At 41.1% G+C, this 26,057-nt stretch overlaps 1 protein-coding gene across 5 annotated transcripts; it reads left to right on the forward strand.

Annotated features, from left to right (window-relative positions):
- The first annotated feature begins 6,086 nt into the window (after nt 1-6,086).
- On the forward strand, nt 6,087-25,765 carry kansl1l (KAT8 regulatory NSL complex subunit 1-like). Of its 5 annotated transcripts, none has more exons than XM_083996152.1 (16): nt 6,087-6,334; nt 7,071-8,235; nt 11,781-11,940; nt 14,084-14,236; nt 14,481-14,581; nt 15,969-16,140; nt 18,500-18,647; nt 19,106-19,237; nt 21,404-21,550; nt 21,632-21,720; nt 22,873-22,985; nt 23,160-23,232; nt 23,308-23,420; nt 23,843-23,963; nt 24,930-25,152; nt 25,492-25,765. In XM_083996152.1, the coding sequence occupies exons 2-15, from the start codon at nt 7,145-7,147 to the stop codon at nt 25,149-25,151; spliced, it is 2,835 nt and encodes a 944-aa protein (XP_083852278.1). In that variant the 5' UTR covers nt 6,087-6,334; nt 7,071-7,144; the 3' UTR covers nt 25,152; nt 25,492-25,765. The 5 variants fall into 5 exon arrangements, with proteins under 5 accessions (XP_083852278.1, XP_083852279.1, XP_083852280.1 ...); XM_083996153.1 differs by having other exon boundaries at nt 11,784-11,940; XM_083996154.1 differs by having other exon boundaries at nt 11,787-11,940.
- Nucleotides 25,766-26,057: the final 292 nt, after the last annotated feature.

Consider the following 26,057-nt stretch of genomic DNA (forward strand, 5'->3'; position numbering starts at 1 on the left):
TGAATACTTTGGATACTATGGAAAAGCTGACAGAGAGAAAACGTAAACACATGTCTATACTACCCTACCTATCTGATGCCTCTTAAACATTACTGACAGTATGGCTATATTGATGTTTATTTATGATTTTTAGTGCCGTGTGTAGTGATCAAAAAGAAGATAGAGTAAATAGCACAAGAGGAATCAAATTTGTAAAACATGAAATACAGTCACAAGAAGCTAAGCTGATGTTTAAATGAGAGAAGTTGATTTTATAGTTGTACAGTATCAACAGACACCTTTACACACAGCTGGAGAGTGTTCAAGAGAAAAACACTAATCCATTCTCCATCTTCAAATTTGACACAGATGTTCACCGGGACCCAAAATAGATAGGATTTAAGTGGGCAAAGGGAAAGGGTCAAAGTCGCAGTGACCTCACAAAAGACATTTGTAGCAGTAACCAGCATACAGACCTCACACAACTATCAGCCAACAGCATTAAACTACATTACATATGACATGCAGGCTGTGTTACCATCTCGTGTTCTGTATGTAGCTAGCTGTTACCATGCCAGAACTGTGAGGCATAACCTTTTTTTTTTTATTATTTTTGACCAATTATTTCATCATCAGAGTAGGCAAATTTTGGGACTGACAGTTCTTTATGAAAATACATGTGGTTTTAGTTCAGAAACAATTACAAATATATATATTTTTACAGACATGACACAGGTATGTTTCAGTAAAGTAAGTACCAGCATAGTGTTGAACAACAACACAGTAGGGATATGGATTAAACTAAGAAGATACAACGTGCTGTGAGCTTTAAAGAGACCGGTGGACAGAGAGGTTATGTTGGCAGGTAGATCAAACAAATTTTAGTGTGTCTCTTTTTTTACTCGTGAGGATGTGTTCTTTACATGCTTCAGTGATTCTTTCCTTTGTGGGTACAGTTGTTTACATAATGTATATACAACAGTTCTGGTCCATTTACCCTGGTTTCCTGTATATATATTATAAGACTCATGTGAAGAAGAGACAAAGAGGCATAACGACACAGATTTTTTTTTCTATTATATCTTTTTTAAATTGTAAACCACCAATGGAACATCAATCCCTTAATCTTGATGAGAAGTGTTTTCTATGGATCAACGGTGCTCTTGTCTTCCTCAGCCTCGCTGCAAACATCTTCTATGCATGTTGCCTGATCTTCCCATTGCAACAAAGACTCAAGCAGCCTTTGAAGACACTTCTGGAATATCTTGTCTGGTGCTCTATTATGTATTGTGTTAGTTTGCCTTTATCGTATTTTCTGCCGCCTGAAGCAGACACCTCTCAAATGCTATCGTGGCTGTTTGTGCTGTTCTTTACGTATTGTAGCATGACGAGTTCAAGTTGGCTGAACTTCTTCTACTGCATGCAGATTGTCCCTCAAAAGCAAGTTGTTTTAATCTGGTTGAAGAAGAACATCAGGCCTTTCATCTATGTGGCTTTAGTTTTTGATGTGATGCTTGTTTTGTTGGATAGCATCATGAATATTGTATTCACAGCCACAGACTTTACTTACATTAACGGTACTGAAGATGCCTTTCATGACCTGTATATTTCAAGTCTAGTTGCTTTAGTCATCACCAAAGTGCATATTTTGGTGTGTCTGTGTGTCATGACAGTTTCTAGCTTTTGCACAGTCCGCTACCTGTTCAGACACATGAGGAACATGACGCAGAGTGGCAGAAGCTTCCACACACCGAGGATTAAAAGTCACAGAAGAGTCACCTTCGCTGGGATCTCACAAGGAGTGCTCTACTTCCTTTACGGCGCCTTCTATTTCACAGATACATTCACCTACCTACTTTCGCCGGACTTTTTCTTTACACATAGAGTGCACTTTACTGTCACCTCAGTGTACATATTTGGCACCACAGTCAACCTGGGCATCGGCCAGGCTTTGTTCAGAAAAAGAGCAGCTGATGTTTGGATGGCTCTTAAAACACTGGGTGTTGAAGCCACGGTGACAAATGATATGAAACTGCACTCCAACCAGATGACGTCAGATGAAATAGTTACTGTTACTGGTAACATGACGTTGTGATTATTTGGTGTTTGCCTCTATCAAACGTTATGGTTATGGCAGATTTAGAAAAATACAATTCCCTCTTTCGTCCAGCGGCAAAACACTGGCAGAGCAGGTTAACTTCATAATGGGTCATAACAGATTGTGTGCATGCATGTTGGCAATGATGACAGACAACTAAAGAAATTAGAAAATGTAACTACTTTGTATTGCACAATGCAAGTTAACTATCTCTGTGTCTAAAACCGAGATAGACCCTGATAACGTCATCAGAGTTTATCTCAGCTTCAACATATTGACTAGTCTGGATGACATGTGAAGTGAACATTCTTGTTGTATCGTAGGATGTGATGAAGACTTAAACGTTTTTGGAAGGTGATGAAATGACTATCTCATCCTCTACAGCATCAATCCATTTCCTCTGACTTCTCTAATTCTATAAAAGTGCAAATTTAAATCACTGGCGTGCCTCTGAAAGCAAATGTGTATTTTGTTAACTCAGTAAAATCAAAAACATTCATAATGTACAAATAGTGGCTACACAGAATACAAATGTGGAGCAACAAGTTACGAGTGTATAATTTCTATGTGATTTCGCACTGATAAGATTTATTTTCATATTTTGATTTGCATGTAAAGCAAATGCCTTGACTTGAACCTGACAGGTTCTCTCTCCTTGTCAAGAGATCAATAGGGAGAGGGAACTCTGGAACTGACACAAACAAAATGAAGCTGGATAAAAAATGGATTTTCAGCACATCTTCTAGAAACATACAGCTGAATCAGGCCCTTCTCAGATCATCAGCAGCAGACTTCAGTGGGGGAAAAGAATGGGAGCGACACTGCGCTTAATCTGCAGTCTTTAAAAGTGCAAACAGACCAACATTTCAGCACTACTGTGTCTTCTTCAAAATGAAAAAATGAGAATGGACTTAACCTTGTTGAGAAAATTGTTGTGTTCTTTGTTTGATGTTGCTGTCATGGTTTAGATTGTCTTACTTTAACTTTTTAAAGGTTTCAGTCACAATGCATAATGACATGATATATTACATATTGCATGGTTTTGTGACTAAATTCAAAATGTTTTGTTCTACCGGATGTTAGCTCATAATATGTATTCATTGAAGAAGTTGTAGTTGTTGACAAATACTTTGTGCACATAAACACTATTCTGATGAATCCTTTTATTTGACAATTTGGGCATTAAAAGGTTCTTATATTATATATATATACATGTGCGTGTGTGCTTATTTGTTACCTTCATGATCTGTCTTCTGCTCATTATTTGTTTGTTCTACGTAGCCTACTCAATAGAACTAAACACTATAAAACCCCCTCCTTTGTCTACAGTTTTTATATTACATTCCTATTCCTATTCATATGTAGACTGCACACTCAGGCACCAAACGTATCATTTAATTCACTTGATGTTGGCTCTTTAACCTCACATGGTCCTGGTTGGGTTTGACCAGAGCGATAGATATAACAACATGTTATAACTATTGCATGGGTTTGACTTTTCAGTCACTGTTTTCAATGCTGCAACTTTCTGTCTAACTGTAAAGTTTTCTGCTTAGAAACTGAATTTTGCAATCACTGGAAATTCTGCAAAAGAAAATGAATGGATGGATGGAGAAAAAAGTGGACAGTAATATGATTTATTATCATATTATAATTTGCATATTACGCAACTACCTCATATTTGTTTCACTGCACGAGTTAAAGTGCCTCACTTGCACTGCCGCCACAAGGACAGAAGATACGAGAATGGAAACAACAAGCCAAATGGTGATGGACACTTACACATGTGTCCTGATTAATTGGCTTCCCCTTTTTCTCAACCTCGTGATGAATTTATTTTACATCTTCTGCATTTCCCGTCCACTTCATGCGGAAAGGATCAAGCAACCCCTGATGTTCCTCCTGTGGTCCTTGATCAGCAGTATAATTACTTTCTCGGTGTCAATCCTGGTGAGCTTCTTTTTTGAACACCAACCTTTAAACTCTAAGAAAGACCAGGTCTTATTATGGGTGTCAAACTGCAATTTATACCTTTGTATGACCTCCTCTGTCTGGCTGAGCTTCTTTTACTACACCCAGATTGTGCCTGCACAGCAAGCACTCTTTGTCTGGATTAAGAGGAATATCAAACCCATCATCTACTGCATTTGCCTTCTTGAGAGAATATTCAGCTTGTTCCAGTTTATCTTCATTTTCTTAAATGATATTTTTCTCAGTGACATTGAATTTAGCAACAATGTCACAATGGATCATGCCATTGTCATGCATGCGGGGCGGACGTGGCTAAGTGAGATCGAGATTGTCTTGATGGATGTGTACTTCTTTATCTGTCTTGGTGTTAAGGTGATGTCCAATGGTTCTACTATAGTTTACCTGTCAAGACACATGGGGCGCATGGCAGCACATGGACATCCCCTCTCCTGTCCCCAGTTCAGGGGTCAGATAAGAGTTGCTGTCATAGGCATCCTGCAGGGAGTCCTCTATGTGTTCTGTGCAGCGTTTGTCTTTTTTTATACACGGTTTCCCTCCTTGCTCGGCGATCCGAATATCCATTTTACTGCAGTCAACTTTTACATGTTAGGCATAACACTTAGTATGGGAGCAGGTCTGACTGTATTCAGGCAAAGAGGAGCAGACATCTGGACCAGAGTAACTCAGTGGTGCAAAAATGGCACGAAGGGCAACAAGGAGGATGAAGTTCATACCTCAGCACCTGGAGTTTGATGGGATAAAATCTACATTAATCCTGCATGTTGACCTGGTTAAATGTCAAATCATTAAATTTCTGGATTTATTTACCAAATTTACTGTACATTTCTATGTTTTTGTGACTACTTTATGTTATACACATGCCCTCTAAAAAAAAAACCTTCCACTTTGCTACATTTCAGAGGGTAATATGTGATGTTATTGTAAAAAGACATACAAAACGTATGGCATAAAATATGATATAAACTGAAAGACTTGTTTTTTTTCATGTTTTGACACTACACCTCTTAACACCTCTTTCTGTATGAGGTGTTACTCATTTTAATAATATTTAGTGCATTTTGCTGATAATATTTTCACTTAGGCTACTGTACATTTCCAATTCTGGACTTGCAGACAATGCAGAGCTGCTTCCTTTGAGAAAAGTGAATTATTTACAAATGTAAATAAGTGTTGCTTTTTCATAGGCAAAAATTCATCACACACACACACACACACACACACACACACACACAACTCGTTTTAGGAATAGCTACATTTTGTTTTGTTTAATTTCTTCCCTGTCACACCAGACTACCCTTCTGTCAGAGCCACTGGAACTAAAATTCAAGTAGCCTAATGACCTTATCTAAGAAATATCATGTATGAGTAGCCTAATTAGCCTACTTAATCTATTTTCAAGATAGATGTGGAACTCATAAGAATGGCTGGCATAGCTACTGGTGTAATTGCAAAACGTGTATAAAAAATATCATAGTAATGGGCACTGCGTAGCCTAATTGGTTTAGAAACCTATCAATTATGATGTGGTAGAAAAATAAATGAAGACACAGCTGTAATTAAGATGTTGTAATTACAAGGATGCTCGAATTAATCACATACAGTAGATTAATTAGCCTATTACTGTAAAAAAAAAAAAAAAAAAAAAGAATTTTAGTAGCCTACGAGATGATGTCTTCTTGATTACTTACTGTAAAAAACATTTCAAAGAGTCATCATTTTCCTAGGCTAAAGTAGGCTATTTTTTTATCGGGGAAAATAAACTGATTATGTTACAGTAGCCTAATTGTGAATTATTTTTGTTTTTGATGGTTAAAGATAATAAAATCCGGTCCTAATTTGAATGTAAAAACAGAAAATTTGATTTTGGGTTAGAAAGGGTGTTTTTTGTGTGTTTTTTTGTACTCTGAGTACTCCCAAGTCTGAGCCTCTGCAGAGGTCTTGAAGGCACCATGAGCGTGGTCCAGCCCTCCTCGCTCTGCTCAGATGGGCTCGCTTCTCTCTCCCTCTCACTTGGTGCTGGCGAGCGGCGGAGGAGACGGAGGAGGAGGAGGCGGAGGACGGTGTCGTTTGTGGCTGAGGAAAGCTATCGATATCCCGGGCTAAAAAAACAAGTGTCCCCGTCGGGCTGCCTCACAAAACAGACAGATTTGATGCCACGAATCGGTCAAGACCAGACCAGCAAACGAAATGAGAAAATTTGTCATATTGAGACGCAAATCTTGCTGGAACAGGCGATGTCAAATCAACGGTTTACCTCCCGGTCAGGTGAGTGTAACGTACACCCTCTTCTTTAAACACACCACAGAGCTCAGGGACGTTAACGGCCGTTGTGGGGCTTCGCTAGCTACTGCACCGACACTGAAATAAGTGGGAAAGCCACATCCCTGTTAAATTTACACAACTGCAGCTTGACCTGTGGTGAACGGGCACCAGTCAGTGCGGAGAAAAACATGTTGCTGGTACCTGGTGGTTCTCTGCGTATGAATTTAACGGTGTTGTTCTCGTGCTTTAACGTTATAACGTCGCTCTCTTTCGAAGCTGTTTAACTAATCAAGAACAGCAGCGGTCGGTTAGTTTGGTAACCGTTAACTTATACAGTTGTAAAAGTGAAGTGGAAACAAGAGGGGTTAACTAAAAAAAAAAAAAAAAACTAAGTTAGCGGGAAAACGATTAGGGTAATAAATGACATGACGTTGATGATTCGTTAACTTGCTTGATAACTACTCCTCATGACAACGCCATTAAATATACCCTCAGTTAACCTTCATTACGCCAGTGCGAACTACTTAATGGTCCAGTGTTTTGATTTCAGCGAATATGACTGATTTCCTATTGAAAATCATTGGTCTTTTTTAAGGAATCAGTAATCCTATAGTAAGGTTATTTCTTTTCTCTGTGCACATCTGTTTTTGGGAAAATGTGGTAGAAGTACAGTTGTGTTTTGGGGGCTTGTTGTGCATAACAAGAGGAATTTACCTGTGTGTGTTTTCCTTATTGTCAGATCATTTAAGGCGCAGTTTGTGACGTCCACCACCTTGGATATCGTGACCATCCGTTGTTCAAAAGTAAGGGGGTATGGCCCCAGCCCTGACCAAAGTCCTGAAGGATGGCCATGGCATCCACCTGTCCTCACCTCCTTCCTCTGTCCGAGTGGACTCCAACGGGAGAGCCGTGTGCAGCGCAGAGCCGGAGCCTCACGTGAAACCCATGGGAGATGGCGACCCCCAGAAGATGTGGTTGAACCTCTCCTTGTATCCCTCGCTGGACTCCTGCTGCCTGCCCGTGAGCCCCCTGGATGTGCCCGCCGCCAACCCTCTGCTCTCCCCGTGTCTGCAGGCGACATCTGCCAGCCAGTGTGAGGCGGTACCCCTCCCCAGCCCCGCCTCCCTCCTCAGCTTCCTGTCCTTCAACAAAAGCCTGAACGATTCTCATCAGGTGGTCCCCGTCTTACCAGGTGTACCAGACATGTTTTTAGGCCCTGTCCCTGAGCACAATAGCCAAGAGGCTTGTCTGCTGCATGGCTGCAGTGCTGCTCCTGAATGTGGGCCAGATGGTGGTGATGTGCATCGCTCCCCTTTTACCCTTACCAGTGTTTCTCCTTCAGATTCCCTTGGGAAGATAAAGTTCCAGGGCCCTGCTGCCTTCTTAGCAGCCCCACCAGCTACACTGATACAGGAAAAAATAGATGGTGTCGGCTGTTCTCTTCCAGCTTCAGCGCAGTCTTGCGGCGGCAGGGCGATCTTTGACCGGCAGGCGTCTCGAGCCGCGCTGGAGGAGGCCGTGAAGGAGCAGCTCTCCAGGCAGGCAGCGCTTCACGGCCGGGCCTGGACGCTCCAGAAGAGGCTGCAAGCCCTGCTAGGAGAGCATGCTGTGTTACACTGCGACCAGCAACTGGAGGGGCTGAAAAGGCACTGTCCACTCGGAGATGTGTCTCATGACAGCCTGGACTTTATATATCCAGGTATGCTACCTCCACCAAAACCTTTTTTTGAGTCGTCCACGGCTTCATCCTCGTTCACAGAGCTCAGACAGTTTAGTGAGTGCAGCCAGGAGGTGTTGAGAGGCCTGCAGGAGGTCCTGGACTCTGAGGCCACGGCCAGCAGCAGCTCTGACGACGAGTTAGAGGAGGAGGAGAAGAGTCATGGAAAAACCAAGACTTCACGTGTGTGAGTATCCAGCAAGTAGAAGCAGTTTGTTTATCCTTTTGTCTGTACACATTTCCACAATGGTCATGAAGACTAAATCACTAATTGTGGCTTTTAAAGTTTTAAAGTTTTTTCATTCAACATTGTTTATTAAATCTGACTGATGAGATATCATGTCATATCATTTGTTTGATGACTAATATATATAAAAACAAACAACTTTTTAAACTCATTTGGCATTCTCATCACAGTATGAAGTCAGATATGAAGGGACGTATTGTTTGTGCTAGCAGCTCTCCACACATGGTTTCTTTTGTTGGTTGAAATTGAACTGTGGTTCTTACATTTACCTATGTGTATTCTTAAGAACCACAGTGTGTTTACGGCTGTCAGAGCTGTTTATTACAGCTAAATAAACTGAACTGGAGAGGAGAGACTTCAGAAATCCCCTGAACCATGGATTTTACGTATCACGTTTAAGTGAATCAAGTCATTCCACATATGTGGAAATATAAAGGCCGATTGCTCACGCCAGAGTGAAAGTACTAACACAAGCTCAGAGGCATTTGTACAGTTCACTTTTAAATGATTTGTTATTCTGTTTCTGGATTGGATTTTCAGATCCAGCTGAGGTTCACGCCAGAGACATTGGCCTTGTTTCAACTCTGACAAATGTAGACCTTTCAATTTGGGACAATTAATGCATCACAAACAACCCCAAAAATTATTTTGTGAGAATCGTCAGTTACATCTGTTTGACATTATCATCATTGAAATCAGTCGCACTCGCGTCATGTGTCATTATTCTACACAGATGTGAAAGGGAGACGCAACAACACTTATTTCAGGATGACGGAATACATTTCGGAAAGTCAGCTGCTGCAGTGAATGGTCCACTGTGCCTCCCTCCACACTGTTAGACGCATATTTTTCTTGGCCCTTGGCGAACGTTTACAGTGTGGTTGTCATAAGTACAAGTTTTGTCCTCCCAGCTCCGGAGAGTGTTATGACACTTTTTAGCCATGCTCACGCACACATACCTTTCTCTCTCCATGCTGCAGTCATAACAGATTTAACAGACTAGCCAGCTCGCTTTACCCACAGGGTAGGAAATAAACACAGACATGCCAGCAAGCGCGCAACATGCCAGCCATTCTGTGCCCTCAGCTCCTGCTCTTTCTAGTGAAAAATACTTTAGAGGTTTGTGTGTGTGCTTGGTTGGGCGGTGCAGCTGTACTTGTGTCTTTGCCCAAGTGGAGTTGTATTTGCTACCAATGAAGGAAAAGGAAAAAAGAGCAGAATCTCATAGCAGTGACAGCTTCGTATTTAAAGTGACATGCTTGTGTGCTGTCTCTCAGTTCTATCTGTGCTGTATCTAACTACAGAAGAAACAGCACATATTCCACCCAAAAACCTTATATAACTAGACCTTTACACCATGTACAGTATTGCATTGGTTAAGGTTCTTTGCTTTGGTTATTACTGTGGCAGATTTGCAAAAAAAATGGATATCTTCAATAGCAACACTGCCAAAGAGGGTAGGAGAACAGTTGGGCAAAAGCTCATGTCATGTGAAAACATTTTGTATCTTTCCTAAGTACAACCAAAAGGACACAGTGGGGACAACAACTTTATTTGGAAAGAACAAGACATTCTCATGAGAGACATTTTTGCAATTTTTTGACCAGATGGTCTGTTACATTTGTGTCAGTGTATTACCGAGTTAATACAATTCCTAAGTCCAGAATGTGGGGGCAACAGTGTGTCCAGCAGCCCATTAATTTAATTAATTTAGTAGGGCACCTTTCATTCAGGGCTCAAGCTAGGTCTAGTCTAGCAGCAGTGTCTCTAATTTACTCACTAAGATAGAGTTATTCAAGGCTTCTGTTCTTTTTCTTTAATCAGTACAGTTAACAAGCGAAACCTGAAAAAAATGTTTTTCATTTGGTCTTGAAGTGGAATGAATAAGGGGTGCAAAATCGTTTTTTTTTTTTTTTCACTCTGGAAGTGTCAGCTCGCCATTTGTCTGAGTCTATTCTCCTCCACTGTGGAACAATGAGCTGTGCTTCATCAGTAAACCTCCCCTGAGGAGTTTTTATGGCAGGTTCCTCCTTGACCAGGATATCCCCGCGCTAGAGACGGGACGGGTCGTTGCCCTCGCTCAGAGAATGTGGAAACAGTTGACCTTTTAACATTCAAAGTTTGTACTGGTGAAGAAAGACATGGTTTGACTTCAATTTGAAGTCCCGTGTCCACTTTGCTCACTTTCTGCCCTGACAGCAGTCCATCACAACTGTGTTCAGTCATTTTTAGTTTTCAGCAGGTTTAAATATCCCGTATGGAAGTCTTTTTAAAGGCTAAATGTTGGAAAGTTTAACTGCAGGACACACCCAGAAACCCTAATTCCTCTACAAGAGCCAAGAAACACTGTTCAAAGAGGGGAATTCGTCAGCCCAGCACTACTTGCTTGGGCTGGTCTTTGTATCAAACAGGATTTGGCTAAGAAAACCCACTTTCTCTCTGTGGAGGGTAGCCAATGAGTTGCTACACTCCACATTTTATTCATTAATGTCAATATTTTCATAATAAATAGTTTGTGAACTTGCACACTAACAGGTAGGCTATAAAGCAGACTTTCCTGGTCCTCTCCTCTCCAGTCCTCTCCTTCTGACTTGCTTAATGCTTGGCAAATATTCCTGGAATTTTCTCATTATACAGTTGGAAAGAGCTGCAGGGCAGCCAGGTCTGGTCATTGTCTATGGGGGAAAGACAGAGCCTACTCCTTGGCAAACAGATATCAGCTTAGTGTTGAGTGAAACTCGGTTTAAAGGCAGCCATTAACCAATTATAGGCATCACTTTTAATCAGCAGTACCACAAACTCAGTGTTTTTGTGGTTGGGCAAAACAAAAATATATTGGATATTTGATGTAACAGACCAGCATTAATTAGCCACCTCATAATAACAGACCTTATGGTAAAATCTGTGTGCAGCTGCTTGCTGACTGGACTAACCTTTCTCTGTCCTGTATCAGTGTTTGAAGTCCCTCCCTGTCCTAGCCAAGGTCCAAGAGCACTGCCATAGCAACTATTGCCCTGCTGAAGTCAGCCAACCACACACACACAGAGAGAGAGAGAAAGAGAGAGAGAGAGAGGGGGGGGGGGGGGGGACATAAATGCTAACTGAACAGGCTAGCACCATGGAAACATACTATAGACACACACCACACAACTCAACTGTCCATTCTGTGGCCTAGATAAGCTTTTGTGCTTAAAAATTCAGCTCCCCCCTCTTTACTAAACAGTTTACACGCTATTTGCGACATGGCTGTATGAAATAGGTCATACTGTATGTTGACAGGGCTACAGTACAAGTGTGTAAACTCACTAATGCTTTCCTGCCCTGAGATTTTGCAGTTTCCATGACCAAGTTCTAAAGGACCTGGAATTGTCTTGTGATTTTGGACTGGAATGTAATGGCTTTGACAAAAACAATTAAGATGTATCATAATAGCATTACATAGATAACTGTCCTTCTCTCATCTGCCACGCTACCCCTCCTGGCAGCAGCAGCAGCAGCAGCAGCAGCAGCAGCTGTGAGACTCGATGGCTAGAAGAGAGAGCGGAGCTGGGCAGCAGATGGAGCTGGTTGCAGCTGCGTCTGGCCGAGCTGGAGGGGAGGACACAACAACTGGTGGAGCTCCACAAGCACATCCGTTCTTCCAAAGTAACACAATACTCTTCTGTATCCACCTCAGTAAGGGGCAGTTGACATAATGAACCAACTGGCACACATAAAGGGCAGTTGCATAGTTTTCCTGTCATGTATGAATATACATTAGTTCTGTTTAGTGTCTTGGGAAGAAATGTCTTTTAGAAAGGTTAACTTAGGCCTAGTCCACACGAACACGGGTATTTTTGAAACCGAACTTTTCTGGACCCCGGTTAAAAAAAAATTCGCGTCCACACCACCGGTGTGATAAAAAAATAACTCCGTCCACATGAAACCGCAAATCCGTCTTCATGTGCATTCCAAAGCAGTAGGTGGTGATATCACTCCTAACAGGAAAGCAGCTGTAACTTGTACAGAGAGAGTGGAGGCTCAAACAGCTCAAACTGACCGGCACCGCGAGTCCGCGCTACTAACACACCCCACCCGTAATCTCTTGTTTATGACAGATACGAAAATACACAAATACACACATCGTAACGATAATCCATCGATCCACTGATTGATTCTGAAAGGCTTCATTTAAAACAAATGTACAGGACGGAAGGAAGCAAAACATTGGGGAAGTGACCGCAATTTACAATTTGATAAAAGCCTATTTTAGCCATATCAGCATGGTGGGGTCCGCCCGCTATTCCGACATGTCTCTATTTAGACATCCCGCTATTAGACGACATCCCTCTATCTAGACATGCCGGTAGTCCGACACTTTTTGATACCGCTATTCCGATTTTTTTTTTTTTTTTTTTTTTTTTTTTTTTACAGCTGCGATACCCAGGCGCGTCTCTCTCTCTTTTCTTTTCAGCATGCCTGTCACCGGTTTGATGAGGGAGTGATGTTCTTAATTTCAACAACTCAACTATCAAGTCGCAAACAAAACTAACACACATGATAAACAAACAGAACTATGCTGCAGCTTGTTTGTCAAGTTAACCTGTCACCTTCAGCACCACGGACAGCTGCATCTGTGAGCGTCTGGGCTCTGGGCTTAGGGCCTGGGGCCTCATTTATCAAAACTGTAAGTAAGCAGTGTAAAACTGCTGCTACTAAATGTTTTGCTTAGGCCTACGGAGAAAAGACACCCAAAATATTTACACCTTTTTCAGATCTATCAAACTGTGCATGCACAACTCTCCGCAATTTCTCTTGGATAAATCAAACTGGACACAACCATATATGGTCAGCACGTGCATATTAATTAGCCATGTGCGCTCTGTGGAGCAGCAACAAAGTTATTCTCTCTTCAGCGACTTCAGTGACAGAATAATAACAGTCTCAGTAGCTGCAGATCAGGGGTGCTGCTGCCGGTGTGTTTTTAAACTTGGAGGGTTTGTTTTTTCTTCTCTCTTATAGGCCTATGTATTTGTGTATGAGAAACAGTGTCTCAGATGAAGAAAAAAAATCAGGACAGGTCTGACTATAACGTAGCCTAATCAATCAATGTCGGAAAAGCGGAATGTTTGAAAAATAGTAAAGTGCCCCTACTCCGACAATGAAAAAAAGAATCTAGGAATAGTGGGACGCTTGAAAAATAAAATTAGAAGTCAATGTCGAAATAGCGGCATGTCGGAATAGCAGCATGTAACCACATATGGTGACCACGCGGTTTTGTATTGTCCGCATGTATAGTGATTATTGATATTCACAGGAGCGTCTGAGTGGTCAGCGCATGGTCAGCGTCGAGAACTTGACGTGCTAGCAACAGTAACTAGGGAGGGCAGGGATTTCTGAAAAATGTCCGGTTTTCCTGTCCACACGTGAAGCTGAAACCGGAGTTTTCAAAAAAGTTCACCCTGGACTCCGGTTACAAAAAACTCCGGTTTCAGGAGCCCAGTTCTGCGGTTACGTGTGGACGAAAGGCCAAACCGTGTAGAGAAACACACGGTTTCAAAAATACCCGGGTTCGTATGGACGGGGCCTTAGAGTGATATTTGAAAACTGTATCCATTCATGGACTACTACCACAGTGGTCATTTTCAATAAGAATGATCTGTTGATGGTTGATTATAATGATGATTAAGATACACTCCATGACAAGAAATAATCCACTGTTTTCAATTAAAGCAGACCACTTCCCAGAGTTGCTGAGTTTTGAAGTTTTGACGCTAGTAATCTCTGTGTGTTTTTGTGTGTCTTTAAGGGGGGAGTGGTGCTTGCAGAGTCCCAGCCACTGACAGACAGGCAGATTCAGCAGACCCTGCTGAGGGAAATGGCCGGGCTTTCTTGCACAGCCTCCGATGCTGACACTGAACCCTGCAGCCCCACACACCTTCTGTACAGCATAGAGAGACAGGTAGGAGGGAGGAGCTTATTTTAACCTTTATCGACATGTGAGTTAGAAAGATCGGACAAATTATTCAATCTACCGTACACATACTGTTTGACCTGTATGTTAATGTGTTAAATTTGAGTTCAGAGAGAACGATCTTATTCATCCTCATAGCTGTATGGACTTTTTTTTAATGGTATTGTAATTCTTCACTGAGGTGTCAGTCTGTCACTGAAATGTATTATCTGGGGTCATGTCTTCATTACAGAGTGCCCAGCTTAGCCAGATTGTCAACAGTCTGATGCCTCCTCTTTTTTCTCCGCTCTCAAAACAAGCACAAAACTGTAAAGCCAAGAGAACCTTCAAAAGGTAGAGGACACACACACGCAATGGGAGTACCTTAAACATGTGAACATAATCACTGACTTTCATGAGTTGTGAATTAAGGGTACAATCTCAAGAGGTTCCGAAACATTCAGTTTCTACTGTAATTTCAAATAATTAGACATTAAATTCGTGAACTCATATTTCATTTATAGGGCAATCAAGTAATAGCTTTTTTGCAATAAAATACAAAAATGCATCTACAAAGACGTTCATTGTCCCATTTAAGCTCAGGCTATAAAGTAAGCTATAAAGGCTGAGACCTCGCTCCCTGTTTGTAGTATAAACCAATGTCTTTTAACTCTGTGTGGCTGCCTGTAGAGATAAAAGCCAGGTACTAAATAAAAGACATTCTGCTTGTTTATGCATGTACAGCAACAAGCAGTTACAAGTAGGTGTTATTTGTCTCTGGTGGTTGCTATTCCTTAATAGGATCTAATTAGGGCTGTCAAAATTGCTCCAAAATGACGTTCGAATATTCGTTCTAAAAATAACACATAATTCGAATATATTCAAATATCTATTTGCGTATTATGCCAACAGGAGGACAAACTAATACAAGACATAACTATTTGTATAGGTTTTTTTTTTTTTTTTTTTTTTTTTTCAATTTTAACATCTTTGACAATGCCCAGGACATTACAAAATGAACTCGCTCGCGGCTCTCCCGCCCTCCCCGTCCCCCCTAACTTGTGTGAGCAATTAAAGGTCCCGACTCTTGTCCGTATAGACAGGCTTCATTCAGTGATTGAAGCGGCGCCGATTCCGTGGGCGCTCCGGTGCACGAGCAGTCGAGCACCCACTGACTAGGTTGAGCACCCACTGGGGGGGGACACGCCACCAGATGCGCATTTCTCCGTGCCGCGCCTCGGCCCCTCAGCTGTGTGTCTGTGGGTAGCTCGTGTGTGCGTAGCCTGTGTGAATCGCGTGCTCACCCCAGCCCCGTTTCTCATCCAACCTGCCCGTAAACTTTCAGTCAGAAATCACAGAAATTAAACATCATAACAACAACATTACTGCGGGGTCGCTACAATATTGTCAGTTGTGCAGTCGGCTATTATTAATAATGAGCGATGAGCCCGGCCGTCATACAGTGCGCCGGCTGTTTTATTTATTTATTTTTTTCGTTTTTTTTCCCACTCAGTTTTTTTCCCCACTGTTTATTGTAATATTCGAATATTAATTTTCACATTCGAATCTCAGGTTTTTTTTAATATTCGAATATATATTCGAATTTAGAATATTCGTTGACAGCCCTAGATCTAATGGACCAAGACCTTCCAAATGTTGGCTTTTCAGTGCCTGTGATCTTTGCATGAATCATGTCTGTCACATTTACACGACCTCATCTGATCCGATCTTGTCCCCACAGCGGTCAGAGAGGAGACGGTGTCTTTATGCCCGGGAGTTCTAAGAGGAGACTGGCGACCACGAGCCTCTTCAAGGCTGATGTGTCATGTGTTTGTGCCCGAACTCGACCTTTAGTCACCTACCGAAAGCCCAGACTGTTCACTTTCAACACCAACAACCCCAGCAGTCCTCCGGTAGGTCACATGCATTTGTCTCCATTCCCCGGTCTGTGTATCTGACTATATACACCCAGTATATCTGCCATAGCATACACATGCACCTCCTCAATAAGTGGAATAGCCAGAGGACACATGTGCACATCCACTTTGCCAATAAAGGCCTGCCCCTGAGGATGTAGAAAATCCAGTTAGCGTTGTTACTTATTGAATCTCTTTTTATTGGGTAGCCTTAATAAGATAGAATTATTGTAATAATGCATAAAACCCACCCATGGCTGCCCATGTTTTTAGTTTTGTTCAGCAGTTCAGTTTTTTGAAGTGGGGTTGTATGAGGTACTAATGGTTCCACTCTGCCTATCATATGCACTGGTAAGGCTAACTGGGGAGAGCAGAGAGCTGTCTACTGCAGATATTATATTAAGGGGCCATTTGTACCACAACCGCACTTAAAAAAAAACGGAACCATCCCTTTAAATGCAAATTAGATAGATAAATAAAAAGAAAACAAAGTCTTTGATAGCCACATAATTTAGTCAATAGAGCTAGAATGTTAGGGTTTACCTTCATGATATTCAGTTAATTGAAGAAAGAAGTCAAAAACAAAGCAAACAATGCAAAAAATGCTACATTTTGGGTATAGACATGACGATTCAATCCAATATTTCCACCTCGGGCTTAAGACCAGAATTTATGATAATGATTGATTTCCCTCAGAGGACATACAGCTCACTCCATACAACTGAACATGATATTTTTCATTGCACTTTACAGAAATTCTCCCAAACCTATTTAACTTCCTCTCTCATTTTATGGCCAATTTCAGAATGGATGCATTATTAGCCCTAGAGAAGCCTGTCCCCTAATCCTCACACATTGTTTCTATATTGTTGTTATAATCATTTTAATCCTACTCTGTGCCTCTGGTGGTATAAATCTACTGTTATTTTATAAATGCATACATATTCCTGCAGTGTTAGTTTGTGTAAAGCAATTACATTTTCCCCTTTCTCTATTTGGAAGATGAGTACAGTACCATGTGACAGTAATGACGATTCAGTCAACACTATGCCTTATTACTGTTATTTCCAGCCAGATCTACGGTACGTTTACAATGTACCTCTTGTAGATAATATATTTTGGATTCCATAATGAAGGTTGAGAAGCTGATAAAAGCAGCACACTATGTGAAACGTATTCATAGATTTATTTAATTAAAATTGCTCACTTGTTCTAGACAAATGAGTCTTCAGAGTAGTCACTCTTTGTCACGCTTCAGTGGTGGAATGCCATATCACTTAAGTAGTTCCCCAAATTAAATTGGAATTAATGTTGAAAACCCCACACCTGCTTTTAATTAAGCAATATTATCTCTTGGATTTGCTTCAAATAAAGAAATCAAATGCCTGGGATTACTTCAAAGCTCCAGCCTTTATTTAGCCATGGGACATTTTTCAGTGCTCCTCACTGCCAATAAACACACTATATGGTTCTGTTTATTTTTTGGCTATCTCTATTGTAAGCTGCGCTAACAGATATTTAAGATAAACAGTGGGCTATTTAACCGTTGGTTAAACTCAAGTAATAAAACTGGTAACTAATGTGTAATCCAAAAACCTCACATCCAACTGTCCAGCTGCAGCAGGCAACTGTCTGGTGCCTTACAGGTAGCAAACAGTCAGTTTATTAGAGGATTTTTTTCACAGCCACATACAGCTGGTGAGTGTAATGTTTGAGTATTTGGCAGCTAAAACAGAGTTAAGGAAGGTGGTGGCCAAAAGAACCACTACAACTGAAAGGTTTTGTTGCTCTGTGCCTGTTGGATGTGGAATGCTTGACTGATTCCTAACATGGTTTGTTGTGTTTACACAACCTCCAGGTGGCCACAAAAGTCATGAGTGCAGCTTTCTATTCTATTCTATTCTATTCTATTCTATTCTATTCTATTCTATTCTATTCTTGTGCAGCATTCAGATTGTGCTGTTTATCTGTATTGAACATGTTAGTACTGTCACTGGGTCTGTCTGTGGCACAACAGACAACACAAATCTATTTCTGTATGGAAACATAAGGTATCCTGATTTTCAGTGTCAAAGTGATCACTATTCTTCTGGATGGCATAAAACCCACAGCAATAAGAAGCAGTGCCAAGCCATCACATTATTGCCAGATGGCAAAGAAAGTCTTTAATAACTTAATTGCTTTAATCAGAGTTTTCAAATGGAGAACAGCTTCCTTTCAACCTCATGACTCATACACCAACAAAAAAAGAAAAAGAGCCAACTTAATACTGTAGTTGGTGTAACTGTTCTGAATACGCTCTTTTTACCTTTTAGCATGTCGTAAATAATTTTCTCTCTTCTCTCTTGTGTTACAGGACTCAGGGAAATCCACATCGACACTCACCTCTTCTGTCTTGTCATCTTCCTGTTCATGTTGCTCCTCTTGTGGCTGCAGCTCTACTTCGGGCCCATCCACCAGGAAGCACAGTTCCACACGTCACACTGTGTTGTCTCCTTCATTTGGTAGGAGAATCATTAGTGTTTCATCATGAGTGTGTTTTTTGTGTTCTTTTGTGAAAGAAACATGAAATAGATTAATTTAGCTAGATAAAAAGATTAATTTAATCAAGTTCAAGTTCAAGATATCTTTATTGTCCCCAGAGGGCAATACGTCTTGGCTTTCTCTTTGACATGGTAGACCACACACCAAGTTGCCTTTTCATATACAGCTTTTCTGGAGAGCTGATACACAGGTGTCTGGGAGAGAACAGTTGTGCATTGTGATGTATGTTTTGGCATGGATTCAGATGATACCAGTGTGTGGGTTTACATACAGACTGTAGAAAACAATGGATGTGGGTGCTTTAACTAGCGTTGGATATCACTCTTTACATTTTGCCGAGTACATGACATCTTAATATTTCTTTCCGAAGAGCGTTGTATCATTTTGATCAACTAAACATTGTGTCTTTTCCACCCAGACACTCCTCGTTCCCACTACTCAGAGAGAGGCCCTGCCAGAGAGGAATGGTCCCAAAGGCCCTTAGTGATCAACGCCCAGTCACCCACCCCATCGCGCTGCAACAGACGCAGCTCCACACCACTGCACAACAGTAAGATCCCGTCCTTTATCAGCAGGGATTTCATAGCCTCTCTTTATTTTGCTCAGCCATGTGAAGCTTGTCAAGCTGATAGCTAGTATCCCTCTTCATTTTGACTGACACTTATTGATCCGATATGTTTACATGCTGCTGGGGAGCAGGGTCAGAAACATGACCATAACCTGCTGTGTTGACGTCATGGTCAACGGATGAGCTATTTAACAGGAGGATTACTAGACTTGAAGGCTACGCCTGCATTTTTGTTGCCATGACTCACCTAACAGACAGCTGCCTTGCTGACTTTTAAGTTGCCAAACTACAGTATGCTTTAGTGAGGTCTTGTGTCTGAAGTCAGGAACAGTGTTTACAGCACCTCCGCAGTTAAAACCTGTGGCAGTGGCAATATATTATGTATTACTGTAGCTACTGTGTATTAGCCATGATAATTGCCATTATATTATATTATATGTCATATTATTATATCACTATCTATCACTAAATGTACAATTTCTTGATTTAAAAAAACAAATTGACAAATTATCATAATAAGTCATCAATTTTTGACAAGTTTAGACAATTATCCCTTCTGGTTGTATGTGATGAATAGAACCAATATCACTGTAGGGGAAATGGCTGCTTCAAAGCCTACTGCTGTGTGTGCTTGTTATCTCCCTGTGGACCGACGTAATTGGTTGCTAGCATGTCGGATTTCCCACTGGGTCTGTATGAGGCTTCCAACTGAGCAGTAGATGGAAATTAAATCATTTGGCATTTCAACAATGTCAATATGTGCCTCTGTATGTATTTGCCCGGCACTAACATTCATCATTCGCCTCTGCAGCTGCACACCTATGGTTTAAGTGGTCTTTGCCCACGTGAATATCCACAATCTAGATTGATTCAGAATTTCCCTGTTCATCAAAGCAGTCTTGAAAAAGTTTTTGCATGATTTTTTTTTTCTTCCTATGTTAAATACCAGGTAAAGTTGAAAATGAGACAAGACATTTTGTAGCAAGACGAGGGAGGGAGGAGACACAAAGGAGGCCGATTGAAATGGATGAACACATCACTCACCCACCACTCTGTTGATTTCCTGTCAGCATGAATGATCTTTTTCTCCTTTGGCAAGAGCAGGGGAAAAGACTGTCAAGTAAACATCACCTAAAATAATAGCCTGGCACCTAGCAACAAAACTGTTATCACATTTGGTCACAGCAAAAATAGAATTAGATTTCATGAACGATCAAAGCAGGCAGCAGATATGGGCAAATGACATGAGGGATTGTGAATGATGAAGTTAATTAATACTGCTTTAGAGGGTGCAGGCCCCAATATTAATCATATACTTGTATTATCAGCACGAAAGGTAGCTTTTAGGCCTTAGTTCATTTATCTTTCTGTTCTTCTATCAATCTCATTTTCTCCTGATGAAATCTGTCTGCGTTTGTTTATCTGTAGCTCACAGTATTGACAAGCAGGATGTTTGTGAGTTAAGACTAAACAAAGGACGAGTTACCGGTATTTGTTCAATGCATAAGAACATAAGTCTCTTCAGTACAGTAAATTTCAGATGTTTTCAACTATTGAAGGCAGAAAGAAAGAAGAAAGAGGTTCTTCTTAAATTTTACACTAACAGTGAAGTTAGTTTTAAGTTGGATATTTGACAGGCATTCTGAAGCCACTCCAACATTTCACGTGCACCTGTATTGCAGACTTTACAGTAAACGCATAGCGAAGACGGCTACAGCGTGTATTGACTTCCTGTTTTACAAATAAAAATGTGGGATATTTAAAGCAGATACTGCGTTTAAAGCTATTGAGAAGCTATTGAGATAAAATGCTGCACGTGCACAATGAAATGTTGGAGTGGCGCTTGCAAATGTCTGTCGAATATCCAACTTAAAACTAACTTCAATGAAGTACTACACTACTACTGTTTGATACCTTGACAGTCTCAGGTTTACACAGGCCCACTATGATTTCTGTAAATTAAGCCGGTGGTGATCGGAAAACTAAGAGGCAACCACTTGCCAAAATAATAAGACTAAGCTTAGCTTTGGTACACTTCAGTCAGTCTCTGAAGAACTGACGGGTTGGTAGGAATAACAGGAAATTCCTGTAGTGTATTAACTCAGTGTGTGTGTGTGTGTGTGTGTTTGTCTGTCTTTGTCATTATAGGTCAGAAATACAAGCAGCATTCAAGGCATCGTAAAAGCAGAGTAATGGGTCTGTCACCTATCAGGAGGTCAGGTCCTGCCCGGAGTCAACACAGAAGAGCCAATCAGAGGAAAAGAAAGAGAAGATGCATCCACAGGCTAGTAGAGGGTGAGTGTATATCAGTAATATGCACTACTACTAGAGGTTAGTAGTAGGCTGAACTGATGATTATGTATTATGTATGTGCAGATGAGGCAGGTGACCTGTGCCTGGAGGAAAGTTCCGATGAAGTGCTGGAGGAGAGCTACACGCAGGTGTCACGCAAGCAGGCCTCTCTGGTAACAAACACAAATACACAACACGCCTTTTTACTTGTATTTTTGCTAATGGACTGCTTGTAATAAATATCCTTTGTTTGTGTACATATGGTCTGCAGCTTTTCCCACAGTGCTCCACTGCAAATATTTCCATTGCCAAGTGCTTTGTGACAAATGACTCAACAAGCTTTCTCCGTGTTTGCTGTCACCTGTTGCTTCTGCCATAGCTGGCTCTCCCACAGCAGCCTGCTGGCAGCTGTCCTCCTCATCCCTCCATCTCTCTCGTCGTTAGCTACAGCTATCCCCCGGCGATCCTCTTCAGTTGACACAGCAGCACTGGTTTAAGGCCGCAAATATTCAGAGCAAATTAATTGGTTAGCTAATCACACTGGGTCGACTGTTCAGCTTTCCCACATGCATTTTGTTACATTTCTCGGCGGCCACGTTCGCTTATATCTCTGGATCCACACTGGTTTTGGGCTTCCTTACAGGATGAGACATTTCGAGTTTGTTAAAATATTCAATGCCCATCTGGGTTGACTGAGCAAACATTTTACACTTAAATTTAAGTGTTGACACTACTCACTTACACGAGCAGTTGATACTGACTAGCAGCTTTGCCAGCCGTCTTCCCTGCAGGGAAAAGACAACAACAATCTTTCTGCGCATGATCATGTTTTGATTCAGAGTGTGGATGGAGAGGAGGGGCTGTTCACAGCCAGGTCTGTTGTCATTGTGTTTGTGAGGGAGTGAGAGCTAGAGAGTGACAGTGGGACATTATTTTGCAACACTCCTTACATATCTGTTATAAATGTGACATATGGCGTGAACGGTCACATTTTGGAGTAGCACTGTCTGCTATAGTAATCCAAATGTAAAATATCTTGCATATAGCAGTGGAGGAGTTATACATCTTATTTGGGATCACAACATTTAGTGTAGGAAATTATACATGTTCTTCAAATTAAACACACTCTCACAACATAGATCCACATGTCATGCATCACTTGAAATGTGTTCATGTTAAACGTGAACAAGCCGGTCAGTCTATTGTCTATCCTTTATCATGGCAACCTGATGATGGAGAATGACTTTGAATGTGTGAACATCTCTAAATCATTGGTGTGAACTGTCACATTACTCTGACTTTAACATGGCCTTGTTTCCATTTAGGGCTCTGTTCGCAAACGCCAGGGTGAGAGTGTGTACAACATCAACAACATTGTCATCCCTGTGTCTCTGGCTAAAGTGGAAAAGCTGCAGTACAAAGACATCCTCACTCCCAGGTATGGAACAAAACTGCCACTATAGGTGTTACAGTATACAATAAAAAAGTGAGTGCTATACTATGTAAATAAAAGTAAAATCTTCTTTTACCCTAAAGTAAAATAAGACAGTCACTCACTATTCATTATCATTGTTTACCTCAAAAAAAAAACCCAACAACTTCTTTTTTGCAGGTGGCGGTTGTTGTCCACACAGTCTCCGATGGACAGCGAGGCAGAAAAGGAGGAAGACAACGACGAGGGCCAGGTAACGTCTCATTCTTTAGCAAATGAGCATCAATTTTCATTTCAGAAACTCATATCATCTCTGTGTGGTGTGCAGGTTGAGGATCTCAATGAGGAAACCTTTGCTCAGAGACACTTGGCTTTGGAGCATAAAGAGAAATTACGCTGGCCATCCTGGGGAAAGAGGGCATGCGTCAGGCGTCCTACACGGTGGACACACACACACACACACACACACACACACACACACACACACACACACACACACACACACACACACACACACACACACACACACACACACATTCACACAGTCTCACAAATACAGCTTTGAAAAGTGGTTCATTTAAATGCTATTCTGTCATGTGTGGGAGAAAAATGAGGCTGGCTAGGGAGTGGGGGAAGTGACATGTAGTGTTTCACATTTCACGCTTTCTTCAAGATGACGACAGAGATACATTTGGCAATTGGATTAAATCCTGAACTCGAAAAGAATGTGCTGAGTGTGCAGTGCAGCTGTTGCAGATCGGCTTTGTTCATCTCTGCGCATGTAAATACAAACCGTGTGAAAGTGGAATGTTGAGAAACTTCTCAGCGAACTTGCATGGGGTATGCTTGTTGTTTCACTTCAGATCTGGCAGCAGGCTGTCAGGCGGCGGGGGCGGGATGTGCACATCAGGAGAGGAGAGCTCCGTGGACTGGAGTGGTGCTCAGCTGGATACTGATGAACAGCCAAGCTCAGAGGAGTGGCTGGTAAGATCAAAAGCAACACAGCTGAAACCCCAAATCCCCCAAACAAACTTTGAATATTTAGAAGCTGTGATTCAGGTGTCATAGGAAGGAGCCCAACAAATACGTTATATACAGTATATATTTTTTAATTTCACACGAACAATGAAAGAGGTCATGTGCCTTTCCTTTCCTTATAGCCAATATAAAGAAGAGCTTGAGAAGCATATTGCCTATATTCTGTACAGGCATTTCTCATGTTATCCTCTAAACATTGAGGGCTACAGAGTATTTTCTGTAACATTCAAGTCCAAGATAAAATTGTGTTAGCAGAGAGAGGAAGAGAATAGAGTGGCCAAAATGTGTTTCAGACTATTCAATAAGCTTTGCCATTACTATTGTGTGAGCTATGAAGTCTGGATGGATTCTTGAGAGCCTACACAGATACTCATCTCCACACTTTCTTCAGTGGAGGATGCTCTGATTGCAGTGCTCTTTACCCTTTCACTTTGATTGGAGAAGCAGTGAGTTTCTACTAAAGCAGACCATCCTAATCAACCTCCTCAAAGCCACAAATTTCCCCTACTTCACGGCTTTGCTCTTCTTATGCACTCACGCACTGCAGCACCCATACAAATGCTGATTAAAGCACAACCTTTGATTCTTTTTTAAACAGGCGTTTGAGCTGTGCACAGCTATGATACAGCCTTCAAAGTCTAAATTCAATGAGGGGACTACTAATGGGAGGAACGATTATCAGGATTCAGAATAGTACATCACAATTTAACATGGGCAGCCCAGTCTATATGAGCCTTTTGCATTTTAAACAAATACTGCAGTTATCATGTAAGTAATTCATCTTATAACTGTGTCACATTCTCATTACTGTGCCCTTATAAAGCCTATCTTCATCTTAAATTAATCTTTGTAGTGAGAAACATCCTGTCACCTCACTCTGTAACATTATGTGTCCACTCTGTTCTCCTGCAGCCTCAGACACCCTGGGAGCCTCGTGTGTTTCCTTTGGGTGAGGTTGACGAAGACGCCCTGCTCTGTGATATGTTAGAGGACCTTCCCTCGGAGTGGTTAGAGTCTGGTGTCGCCTCCTCCTCATTAAAGAACTCAAGCTCCCATCTCTCCCCACCTCACTCCTCTGGTGCTACACTGCCCTCTGGTGCACACAGCAGGACCACTTCACCCAACAGCAGCTGATGTATGTTGGAAAATATTGTCAATTCAGTGTTCAGTGTTTATTATGTTACTCGGCTATCCAATTAGTCATTTTTAGCAGAATCTTTTAATTATGTTATTTTTAAAACACACATTTGTGATTGATTTACATACATAGCCAATAATAAAAGCTTAATCCATTCAGAATAATTAGTAATATGAGAAGCCAAGTCGGTATAAAAGAACTGAAAGATATTCGTTCATATGGTTAATTAGTTTTTCTCAATCAACCAGTGCCAGCAAATTGTTTTTGACAATTGCTTTTATGGCCTACATGTTATATTTATTAATTAAATGATTCATTTCATTATTTTCCTTCCAGATCTCCTCACATCTGGGACTTTGAGGAACCTGGGAAATCTTAATTGGGATACTTAATACGTTCCAGTGATTGATGTTATTATTGTAATACTTTGAAGCGAAACTGTTTTATTTTGTGAGTATTGTAACTTGTAGTTTTAACTGACTACTGTAGCTCCTGCTACACTTTCAGGTTTTAATGTATAAGAGGTACTGTATGTTAAGAATATATACCAGCACAAATCCTCTGTAGTCTCAGGTTTGTATACCATTTGTAGTTGTCGCTTGTTATTTATTTTCACAGTTGTCTTAAAATACTGTATAGAAAGTCTTTAGTAAATACATATGTAAACTTTTACCTGATTTACATGTGCTCTTTTATTTTCCCTTTCTTTAAGTTGTGCTTTTGATATATATTTTCTATAAAGAAGAAAGGAAAAACCTATTAGTAAATGTAAACATAAGTAAACATAGTTGATGTTATACTTGGCCCTCTGGTGCATTATTTTTAGTTCTACACAGGCTGATTCACACAGGCACAGGCAGAGTCGTACAGTGGTTAGCACTGATTCCTACTAGGTATGAGGC

The sequence above is a fragment of the Trachurus trachurus genome, assembly GCF_905171665.1.
Source record: "Trachurus trachurus genome assembly, chromosome: 21".
NCBI classification, from domain to species: domain Eukaryota; kingdom Metazoa; phylum Chordata; class Actinopteri; order Carangiformes; family Carangidae; genus Trachurus; species Trachurus trachurus.

Coding starts and splice junctions, on each gene's coding strand:
- kansl1l (XM_083996152.1), top strand. CDS start 7,145: ATGGCCCCAGCCCTGACCAAAGTCCTGAAGGATGGCCATGGCATCCAC. Junction 18,648..19,105: donor TGTGTTGTCTCCTTCATTTG/GTAGGAGAATCA, acceptor TTTTCCACCCAG/ACACTCCTCGTTCCCACTAC. Junction 23,421..23,842: donor TGCGTCAGGCGTCCTACACG/GTGGACACACAC, acceptor GTTTCACTTCAG/ATCTGGCAGCAGGCTGTCAG.